Source organism: Battus philenor, unplaced genomic scaffold (assembly GCF_028537555.1).
Source record: "Battus philenor isolate CCGP_79_NKW_IND1 unplaced genomic scaffold, ilBatPhil1.0.hap1 SCAF_2, whole genome shotgun sequence".
Lineage (NCBI taxonomy): Eukaryota > Metazoa > Arthropoda > Insecta > Lepidoptera > Papilionidae > Battus > Battus philenor.
This window is the reverse complement of record NW_027181682.1, coordinates 1,942,526-1,955,178: the sequence shown is the minus strand read 5'-3', so window position 1 is coordinate 1,955,178 and position 12,653 is coordinate 1,942,526. Positions and strand designations below refer to the sequence as shown.

At 35.2% G+C, this 12,653-nt stretch overlaps 1 protein-coding gene across 1 annotated transcript in view; it reads right to left on the bottom strand.

Moving 5' to 3' along the window:
- The window catches only part of LOC137922469 (sodium/potassium-transporting ATPase subunit beta-1-like), a 29,048-nt gene extending 17,064 nt beyond the window's left edge, over positions 1-11,984 (bottom strand). The window contains exon 1 of the mRNA XM_068765472.1: positions 11,748-11,984. Within this exon, the coding sequence (XP_068621573.1) occupies positions 11,748-11,889 (142 nt within the window). The 5' untranslated portion in view covers positions 11,890-11,984. The remainder of the gene's footprint in view (positions 1-11,747) is intronic.
- Positions 11,985-12,653: the final 669 nt, after the last annotated feature.

Here is a 12,653-nt window from a genome sequence, read left to right as displayed (position 1 = left end):
ATCTATAAACTAAGAAAAGGAAGGTCTAAGAGATGTTGTGGAACTTTATTATATATACGTACACCCATGAGGGATTTATTAAATTTTTGAATACGAAATTAAGTTGTTTAGAGTTTATTTTTTGTATTTATCATACGTCTGTCCATTTTTATATTAACATAATTACATATCTCTATATACACAAGCGGGAGTATTATCATAAAGAGTTCCGACAATCGCACGTCGTGTCGAATGGCACATCGTTTGTTGCGTTCTTCGAAGTGCGGTGTCCGATGCGGCGGCGTTCTTGTAGGTGAGTCGAGTTTCAAACAAGACTATTGTTCAAAGGTTGCCGACTACACTTCCAGAATGCCGTTGTTTAGATCCCGTTAACAATTGTGTTATATGGTTATATGTTTATATTGCATAACTAAAATGGCGGACACAAATTATACTATGCTGTTACGTCATCGTTCTTCGAGAAGTTTCTACCAATGTTTATATTCAAACAATGTTTATATATAATTGAAATAATACACGCCTATTTGAACGAGGGTCGACGATCTTCATATATCAACTTTTATAGCTGACGTCATCGATTCTTTTAACTGTACACTAAACACAATCATTTGCGATTTACAAAAAAAATATAATTAAATTGAAACATAAATTACAGTACCCGGCTATAGATATTGCACATCGACCTTTGGAAAGAGACAATCGGCTAATTTCGGCTTCGTAGAGCACTATCTCTGTCCCACACTACCTATGTGACGCTTTGTCAGTTGTTGTATTTCGTGCGACAGAGATAACGCTCTACGAAGCCGAGATTAGCCGATATTTATCGTCGGGTATGTTACTAAGGTATTAATAAAAAAATAGTACATAGCATTGTATATCGAAATACCGCGAAATATCCGAGAGAAACAATAATCATGGCACAAATATCGCGATCTTTGGAGAAAGGTTACGCCTTTGTGGTTGTCCATCACCTGAAAAAAAGGATCATCCCAAAAACTGATCACCGACTACATGGTAACTGAAGATAGTCTAAACGAATACGAGGTGATATAATCGTATCAGAATACATATAACAATGACAATATATATTTTAATGGCTACCGTTTTGGACATCTCTCATTTTACCTGCCATATGTTGGGTAGAAACGTGACATTTGATGTCTTTAATTTATTTACATACTTCTTCCTTCTTTCACAATATCTTTTCTCTCTTTCCTCATTTGCAAATCTTCTTCCATACAATGCTTTTCTTTCCTGATCTACATTCCCTGTTCACAATTTTACGTAACATAATATTACATTTTATCTGTAGTTTTACAGTTTGAGTTTAAAAACTTCTTCTTTTTTTTTAATTTTCCTTATTTTGTCTGTATTGCTTTAATTACTTATTAAATTACCATAAAAATCATATATTTTTATGGTAATTTCGTTTATTTCCTGCAAGTCTTATCGTCCCTTAGTATCTAGGGATAAGTTTTATTCCTATTCATTGTGATCTGCACTACTTTTTTACAAAACTCAAGCCATTTAGGGCACAGATTGTCGTCGCCCATTAGAGAAGCGATAGTAACTCCCTCTATCTTACTCCATCTCGACCTTAAAATCAGAGCGGATTTGTCCGAACACTGGACAAATGTCAAAGATGTATACCACGGTCTGGTATACCTCTGGGTTATATATGCACGAGGGATTACTGCTGAGCTGGAACCTATACAGGTACTCGGGAATCCCCTGTGCTCTATGAAGATTTGGAACAGACATGTGTCACAGTGAGAACTTTAGCAATTTCTAGTTAAGTTACAAGACTTGGAGTTCTTATTTTTCAGCTGATGATCCCACTGTAGGGCAAAGTCTTCCCTCAAAGATTGTTGTCGACCCACCTAGTGATGGACCACCCCACGCTGCTATGGTTTGGAAGTTTAAGTTATATTCTACAAAGGGGTTTACTATTATACAGGCCCTCATCGCCCGAGATGAACAACCCTGGATATGGTGAGAATCTTTCAGAGAAGCCTATACCTGCTAGCTTGTTTATGCCTGCTAAAAGAAGAAGGAGAATCCGCCTCATATAAAACACTTTTCAGTTTGTTACGAAATATTTGTAAATGGTTACTCTAAGCTAGCGAAAGGTAGTATCTTTTACACTTAAAACCAGTCACCCTGTATGTTCAACCAGTTAATAAATTTTGCAATGGTACTATGTAAAGTAATAGATAAGTAACTACTTATTTATTAGTGTCAAAATATTCAAATATATCAAAATACACGCAATGCATGATCATAGTAGTTGAACTTAACATATATCTAAACGCCAATAAGGCTGTTTGTGGTTATATGACCGAGTTTAACCGCAATAATCCTATTACTGTTATATCTTGTATTTGAATTACATAATTATTGTATTGTTACAAATAAAATGTATACACAAGTCATTTGGTAGTGAAAACAAGTATAGTAAAAACAAGAATAAATAAATTAATGCTCTGGACAGATTGTGGCAGAACGTGGCAGATTGTGGCAAATTATGGCAGAACGTGGCAGAGTGTGGCAAATCGCTGGTAAGCGTGAGATCGAATCAGAAATGAGGAGATCCGCAGAAGAACCACGATCACCGACGAATCCCGATGAATTTATTGTCTGAGATGGTAGTGGGCCGAAAAGTTCTCGAAATGCGTTCACGTGCTGGCAAACGCGTGGATAGTCAATATTACCAACAAAATAGTCAATATCATCATGGCGATCTTTGGTTGAAGCCTTACAGAGAGTGTGTTTCGACTGACAAACTGATAACAGACCGGATAGACATGAGCACAGATAAAATATGTTATTCTCCGTACTCATATTTAGTTAACTTATGCTTCTTCTTCTCAGTCGTTGGAAGCCCACTGCAAGGCATAATTCTCCATCAAACATCACCACGATGTCCAGTCCTGCGTCATCGATCCATCTAGTGGGGTGTTTAGAATTTAGAAGGAAATAGTTCATATAAGCTACAAAAATGACATGAGATGTTTAAGTGTATTTTGAATATGTGGCAGTATATGCCACATAGCGAAGAAAACAGATAGCCGCTATGCTAATGTTCTAGAATTGAGACCACGAATCGGCAAAGACAGTTCGATATTGTTAAAGTTTACTTCATAGGCCTAATTATAAGAGTTTGTTGGAATTCCAATCGAGTGAAATAGCGACCTGAGCCGAAGCTCTCTTTGGATTCCACGAGCATCTCTATCTTAACAATGCCTTTCTGCATCGAATCCACGGAAAATGCAAATGGCATTTGGATAGCAGTTGCAGACAATTGATTTTTGCAGTGATTTCAATTATAATAAAATAACAATTTATATTGTTAAGTTAATTAGTATGATGTAATTTAGATGCGACTATTCTGCGTTGGACAGTTGCATATATTTTTACGACCGCAACAACCTTATGGTGATCAATAAAGGATTTAATGATGATATTGTTAAGCAGTTTCTAAAGTATGATTTTAGTTTGTCTGGTCGATAATAATAATCTGGTGATTTTTTACTCCACAATATATTCGGTACGAAAGACTTCAGAGTCATAAACAGAAAAAAAAGGAAAGACTTTTTGCTATACATATTTAATATTTATAGATAAATCATGACAATTTAAACCCGATCTCGACCTTGTCTTTCTTGAAAAGTACTAAGGAGAAATGTAGCCGAACATCATTTAATATTTAGATATTTTTTATTTACTGTATTTTAGAGATATATACTCTAATAAGCCGAAATAAGCCGATTGTCATTTTCGAAATATAGATGTGCAATTTATATTGCCGGGTACTATACTTCCTATTACCTAATAATCAGGCTGTATTTTAAGAATGACGTCATCGATTTCACTCATGCTGAACTAAACATGCTGACAATCTTTTTTAACATTTGACCAATATGATCTTGAAAAATAATTACCAATTGTGTTCAATTTAAACATAAATTACAATTCCCAGACGCCGTCTCAGCCTATCGCGTGCTCCGCAATGTCGAGGTGGATTTTGGTCCAGCTCTTCACGGGACACGGGGGGGGGGGGTCTCCGAGTACCTTCACCGGTTTAAGCTCAAGGAGGACCCTTCATGCTTCTGTGAACCGGAAGTGGACCAGACCGTGGTCAACCTGGTAGCTCACTGTCCCGCATTCGGAGGACTCCGGGTCGACTCCGAATGCCGGTTAGGTATGAAGATCTGCGAGGAGTTAATGGCCTCGCTAATAAACGAGAACAAGAAGAGACCAGCATTCCTTGAACTTTGCAGGAAAATTGCAGAAAAAGCAATCAGTAAAAATAAAAGTTAAAAATAAGCATAAGTGTATACAATAAAATAGCAAATGAAGCAAAATAAAAATGATATGTATATAGAACAAAATTTTTAAAATAAAATATATAAATGTAAAACTTAGGAATGGCGAATGAATGATATCGAATGAAAGAGAAAGACAGAAGAAATGTGGAAAGAAAGATGAAATACGAAAGATTATAAGAAGAATGCAAGAAGAGCTCTCAAATAAAAGTAATGTTAAAAAGATTATAAAATGAAATAAAACGACTCTGTCTTTCTCAAATATAGGAGTAAGAGACGCTCCCAATAGCGGGGGCCATAAAGAAACATAAATAACGTCGTACAATATCACGTTAACACGAGCATAGACGCAAGTTACAACTACTATGTAACGTTTATATCTACGGGGTGATTGATAATAGGTGTAAAACCTTTAAAAGAGTAAGTATGTATATCTTTTCAAATCTAGACCTATTTCCGATCAACCTATATAAAGTGATCACTCTGAAATATGATACATTAATTATTTTTTTTCAATTGAAATGTGACAAGCCAGTAACGTCTGGCATTACAAAGTCTGCACGGACAGATAATAAATGTATAGTAATGTAGATAGTAAATGTATCGATTATTTATTAATTAAAAAAGGAAGCGTGAAAAATAAATAAATAAAACGTCTGAAAATAAAATACTAGTGCATCCTATCCGCTTCGGGAATTTAATATGCGCTTCGTCCAGTGGCGTACCTAGAACTTTTGCCGCCCGGGGCGATCTCCAGTTTGCCACCCTTTCTATTATATGTCAATCAAATAGTGGTTTTTGATTTAAAAAAATATTGATATATCACTTCAAAGTAATCATATAAAGTTTTCAAAAGAAATGACATTTATAAACTGACATCAAAAAAATTTAGTTAGAAAAAAATGCCAAACAAAGTCGTAAAGATCCTTTTTACGAATTCAAAGAATTTTATGAATACAATTAAATAAAAATATTATCTTGTTCTTGAATTAGAATCCAAAATTTACACTAAAATGCATTTATTTATATACACCGAAGAATAACATTCGAAATCATAAAGTTAATCATAATTTATATAAATCAAATATTAAAGTTATAATAATCATTTATTATTCAAGAAAGAAAATAAATTTGAAATAAAAAAGTTGCTTTTTACAACTATAAGTAAATATAAAAAATGCCGCCCCAAGGTAAGTGCCGCCCGGTGCGGACCGCACCCACCGCCCCCCCTAGGTACGCCACTGGCTTCGTCTACCCTATGCAGGTACAATTTTGTAAAATCTACTTCTTAGCTTATATCTACGTAATAAAAGGAATATTCATATCAAATTTCAAATCTCTAAACCTAATGATTCAAGAGATATCGTGATGAGTAAGTACTTAGGTGCTGATCTCTCATTAAACAATACTTTTTTTATAAACTTGTAATGGAACAGGCGTTTGTCTTCCATCTCACCTGATGGAAAGTGTAGACGAAAGCGAAGGTGGTACACGCCCATCCAAAAGAAATCTGTTCACTCTACTCTTAAAGGCTCCAGAGTTCAATTCATCAAGAAAAATAGACCCACCAGGTCGTTCCAAATCTTGGCGACTCTCACCAAAAATGAGCTGTCAAACTGTTTAGTTCGACTTTTGGGTATGCCAACAACGTATAGATGAAACTTTTGCCTGCGCCTAGTAGTCCGATAAATGAATGGAGATGGCTCAATCAGTTCGAAAAGAGCCTTCGAGCACTCTCCAAAGTGTATCCTATGAAAACCGATAAGCTGGCAACTCGACGACGATGTTCAAGGGTGTGTAGTCTGCTATTTGAGAGCTTTTCTTTGCTAATTAACCTACGGGCTCTTCGGTCAACTGAGTCCAAAGCTTTCAGAAGATATTTGGCTGCACCGTCCAAGAGGTGACATCTGTACTCCATGCAGGATCGAATTTGGGCAGTGTAAAGATTAATCAGTTGTTCAGAGCTGAAGTACCGCCATACCTTTGAAAGAATTGATAATTTCTTGGACCGCTTGTGCCATAGACTCAATTTTTAGGCCAAAGTTTACTTATATGAGATGAAACGGTTTAAATCATAAACAAATGAGCTATACATTCGCACCTTTAAAGGTTTTATATCTATAACAAATCAACCTATGTTTTATTTTAATTTTACAGGCCAATAACTACAGGCAAAGTCTACAGAGACAAATAATAAACAAAAATTAATTTTAATATATCGTAATCTGAATTTTATAAACACTTTTTTGCTATATTATCATTGTGTTACATATTATTTATGAAACAAATGATTTTTATACAGTATGTGCAACAAAACATCCTGTATATTTAAATATTACGATAGTAAATATTGTAACCTATATTCCTATGGTTTGAACAGTACTAAACAGTTATTTTTAAAACATTCTCTCGACACGTAAATAAAACGATATTTTTGATTAGGATGACCATTTGTCTTGAGTATTCAGGACTTATTTTTTTATATTTCATAACGCAAGCAATTTGTAAATAGTTTTCAAAAAATTGTGTATTTTTTACCAGATAATAGAAATTATTTAAATATAATCGAGTTACACGTTCTGTAAATGAACGAAATTAATTTATACATATTATTTTTCATATAAAAACTATTTTAATATCTCGTGTCCGTGAAGAAGAAAAACAGGAAGACCTTTTTCTTCTTCAGCCGATAGGCGCCCACTGCTGATCAAAGACTATCGGCTCGTGGACAATTTAAGAGAATCTTTCGTCTCCAATGGCCATTGATCGCGCAATGTAAAAATATGTACCTACTCCGCCATTTTGTATCAGCGGCCATCTTAGATTTATAATGTTATTGATTTTATTATATTGTATTGTCATCTAAATTAAATGTGTATGTGTAGGTGTATACCAAATTTCAGATCAATCTGATAACGGGAAGGTGCTTAAATTTCAATTTCTAATTTTGACCCAAACAAATAAATTTCGTACGGGTCGAACTAAATAAAACCGTTTAATATCTAAATTGTTTTAGCCTATAGAAGTCCAGTGCAAGACACAGGCCTTCCCCAGAGATATCTATGGAGGGATATACTGTAATCGCCACACTTGGCAAGCGGGTTGGCGATCGCAATGTGGTACACCTATCCCCCGATTTACACGGTAATTGTTTTACACGTTTTCGCTTTTACATGGTTTTTCAAATAAGTTTTTTTTTTGTTTTAATAACCAATTTTATTACCATCTCTCATAATGTAAATATTTCTGCTTCGAACATCGAATCGGCACAAATAACTTCGAGTGATGAAAGTGAATTCGAACCTTCGATTCCGAAAAAAAGAAAGAGAGTAATTTCTGACAGTGACAGTGTTTCCGTAATATATTAAATATTTTAACTTGTCAATGCATTTTATTTTTATTTTTATGTACACCAAAAAAAATTTAAAAAAAAATCACAACTGTTAAATAGCAAAATTATGCATTTCTGCAAGCTTTTCGATTTACACGGTTTTGACTTGAAAATTTTAAATTTTCGATTTACACGGTTTTTCTCAGGAACGTATCTACCGTGTAAATCGGGGGATAGGTGTAGAAACTAATTTGTAAGCAATAGCAATCCTATATAATGCACAAAGTGTCAATTATATAAAATTACTTTATTGTAAACAGAAACAATAGCTAATATAATTTTATGAATAGTGCATGATATATGCATATGTTTGCATATTTTATATTGCATGCAAATAAATAATATAAATACATCTCGGCTTATAGAAACGAGGAAGTATTTAAAATGCGCGACAAATATTTATTATTACAATTAAATATAATAAATAATAAATGCTATTAAAGATCAATTACGAACTGTTATTTAATTTTGATGTTATTGAAATATTCCGAATAAAAGAAAACTAATGTGTAAAACATTATCATTTGCAGTCTAATCATACTTCCATCCTTGTGGTAAACATGGTTCAAAATCTCTTTCGTAATTTCAAGATATAACAAATTTTGTGACGACTTGTTTCACAATACATTTGTAATTACTATTTTTTTGTTAACTTCGACAAATATATACCTACCAATTTTATTGAAATTTGATTTGGCAACACAAAAGTTGGCGCGAAAAGACCACAACACACTTTTGCGTGTTTTAAAGTACTGAAATTTTGTCCAGTGTTACTCTAAATTGCTTAGGATCCATAAGTAACCTCTATTTTCTGAAAGGAAGTGATTGTCTATGGTAACCAAATTATAATAGACAAAGTTGAAAGGGCTATTCTTCCTTGAGACACTGGGATCCAGTGGCGTACCAAGAACTTTTGCCGCCCGGGGCGATCTCCAGTTTGCCACCCTTTCTATTATAAGTCAATCAAATAGTGGTTTTTATAAATTAATACACATAAATAAATTATTAAGTTATTTAATCAATATTAATTAATACACAGAGTAAATTTTTTTAGACGTATTTGTATGCACTCGTAAACATATTTATATAATACCTACTCTTCTAGCTTGAATACTAGAAAAATCGTGTATAATGCCCTCAAAATTTATATTATTTGTAATTTCTTGTTCTATTGACAATATTGCATGATTTTGTAGTCTTAATTGACTCATTGTAAAACGAAGATAATTTTTTATCAACTTCAATTTTGAGAAGCTTCTTTTGCAACTAACGACACTGTTTGAAATTGTTAAAAAAATTCTTAACAAAATTACAATGTTGGGAACAGAATTTTTAATTTTTATTCAAGAAAGAAAACAAATATGAAATGAATAAGTTGCTTTTTACAACTATAAGTAAATATAAAAAATGCCGCCCCAAGGTAAGTGCCGCCCGGTGCGGACCGCACCCACCGCCCCCCCTAGGTACGCCACTGCTGGGATCTAAAAAATCCACGTTAATTACGTATCGAAAATATAAAAAACAGGGTTAATAGTCGATTGGTAAGTTACTATAATAACATCAAGATTAAAACAGAGATGAGGAGATCCGTAAAAGAACTAATATCACCGATGTGGCTTTATAAATTGCTCGTCTGAAAAAATATATTATAAGTAAATCAATATATTTTTCATAGTACGGAAATATAGCACAGGTAATCCCCAGATGACATGAAAAAGCGTAATATGAAAACGCGTTATAGAGAGTCTGTACCTAGTTACTATTGATAACAATTTAAGCCGCATTCGAGAAGTCAATAGCCGCGATCAAAGGTCTCCACATCTTGCGCTCATGCGTCTTGTTCTTCAAGAAAGAGAATTGAGAGACGATACGATTAAAATCTCTCTGTCTCTCTCTCTTTTCAAAAGATGAAAACCCACTGCAAGACATAGACTTCTCCCAAAGATAGCGATAATGACCGGCCTACATCAAGTGATATCCCTCCATCTTAACCATATCGCAGATCCACCTAATGGAGCGCCTACCCATGCCGCGTTTTCCGCCTTGTGGTAACCACACGAGGGCCTTACCAGACGAGCAGTTCGTGAAGCTAAGTGCGTGACTGGTTAATTTAGTTCTATCTCTTATAACTTCTACAATTCCAGCACTCAACTTAGATAATGGATATTATTATGAACATTACATCACCCGATTTCAAAGGGCCGCCAGCTACCTAGCCACGAATAGCGTGGTCGAACCGAAATTGGATCCGGATCCATCCTTGTCCCGCCTGTGTTCCACGCTGCCGTCCCAAGCCATACACAACATCAACACTACACAGCTCTACTCGTGTAGAGCGGTTTACTACGTGCAAACGTCATCGTACAACTACAATGCGTCTGTCCAACTTCTGTTTTATTTTTAAGTTCACAGACCCTTTCGCTCCCTGAACTCAGTTCCGATCAACTGAAGCGCCCTCAACTAACAGCATCAACAGATAATAAGTAGTATTATTAACAATTATTATAGTATATATCTGAAAATAAATTATACAGTGTGATTGGCTATAGATGTTAAAACTTGATCACTCTGAAATATATTAGACATGACGAGAATAAACGTCAGGTTATTTGTGTATTGGACTTTTAAAGAAGGAAGACATTGCAACCACAAAGATATCTATGAAGGTGATGTACCATAATCATCACGCTTCGCAGACGCTTTGGACCGCATTACAGCACAGAGGTCGCTGCTGCCCATCCTCTGGAAACTTTTATGCAAACAGCTGCAATCCTATATAATTAATGCACAAAGTGTGAATTATATAAGATTGTATTTATGACTAACGATCGCAAGTATACCACTGCCCGAATGAGAAAGCGGTTCATCAACCCAGGACACCGTACCCCCTACAACACGACCCAGTCACCACGCACGTATAACTTTTTGAAATTATTAGAAACATCTAGAATCTAGATTGTATTACATCGTTTTTATGTCATGTTATTATTGAGATCTTAATAAGACAATGCGTATGCAATCATTTACCACATTTACGGATCGTCTAGTACAGAGTTCCCCAAACTTTTTTGTGTCGTAGACCCCTTGCCATGTCATTCCGTGTTGGGTAGACCCCCTACTTACCTGATATTGATTTCCTGTTAATTTCTAACTGTAGTGAAGTTAAGTGTTAAAAACTCAAAGTAAAAACACATTTTAATTTATACATTTATTAATTGAATTTAAATTAAAACTACTCAAAATAAAATTTTGCATCTGTTATGTAAAATATACGTAACATTAAATAAACACGAGACTGCGACTCTAAGGTTTTTACAAGTTCAGAATGCATTGCCACCACAAAGCGGAAACCACATTCTACAACTTACACATTCTACAATTTTATAAACATATATAATAAATTTTGTAATTCCTAGGTACTTTTATAAATAATGTAAATGTTTTGATATTATAAGATAGTATGATGTAAGTAAATAGGTACTATCAGTGTATGTGTTGAGATCCACTATCGTGGACCCCCATTTTCATTTCATGGACCCCTAAATTTTTTTTCGTTGACGTAGACCCCTTGCAGGTTGTCATAGACCACCAGGAGTCGATATAGACCACTTTGGGAATCACTGGTCTAGTATGTGTTTCAAGCGAAGTAATAAGTTTGTATTTATATATCAACAACCACTATTCAATACATTTCAGTTCGTACAAAATAAAATTTAAAAATTATTTGCTAATAGATCGCCAAATGCATGTATTTAACCTGATTAACATTAAATGCAAGTCAATTGTTTTTAATAAATGAACGCAATGTCAGTGACACTTGACCTTGAATATAATATGTATCTATTAGTGATCGACTAGAGCGTAACATTAAATAATAACAGATAGGTGTTGCTATCTATTGCAGTAAAATAAAAATAATTTATTTCTTTGCAAAAATTTAAAATTATATTCGTCAAATTTATGAGATATAATACATTTAAAGAAGTACGATTTTCAATAACAACGTTATATAACAGAATAATAATTCTTACCCCATCTTTTCGGCGTTCTCCCCAAAATACTCCCATCGCTGGGATCGTAAAATATCTTCGCGATCCTGTCAACAATGGACCCACTCGGCGGCGGTGCCCTAGCCCACTCGGAGCCTTCGAGACCGTTTATTTTGCTTGCCATTTATCACGTGTTAAAATACAATAGGTTTATGAAAACAAATAATTTTAATAATTGCACATCGATTGCTATTGATATTTGACCGTCCGTGCGACCGCGTCAGGAGCTTATATACGACTGCGCGTACGCATACAACGTACGCGGGATCGAACGCACGTGTGTGACGTCACACGTGCACGCAGACTGGCACAGCGACATCTGTTGGCGAGCGGATTAAACTCGCATTTCATTAATTATGCATATAAATATTTAGGCTACTTATTCTCTATTGATGTTAATGCTGTTAGCCCGGGTGCTTTTACAGCTTCATCCGCTGAGTTGACTGAGCAGAAGAGTCTGTAAACTTAAAAATAAAACCAAAGCCGGACAGACGCATTACAGTTGTACGAAGTTGCATATACGAGTAGTAACCCGCTCTACCCGAGTAGAGCTGTGTAGTGTTGATGTTGTGTATGGCTTGGGACAGCAGCGTGGACCACAGGCGAGCCTAGGATGAGTCCGGATCCAACCTTGGTTTGCCCACACTTTCGCGGTTAGGGAGCGGGCGGCCGCACACTAAGAAAGGATGTTGTGGTGTGGTGAGTAGTGTTTTGTTCTATTATGAATGAAGCGATATTCTGTGCGGAGTATCGCAGGTAAAGGGGTCGCTCATGCTGTGTAATTAGCGCTTCCAGTGTTGTGATTGTCTGCAGCGGGTGTGGTGTGGTGCGTGTTTTGTAGGAACCCTGTGAGGAGTATGTCTTTGAAATGTCTCATGCTTTTCTGAG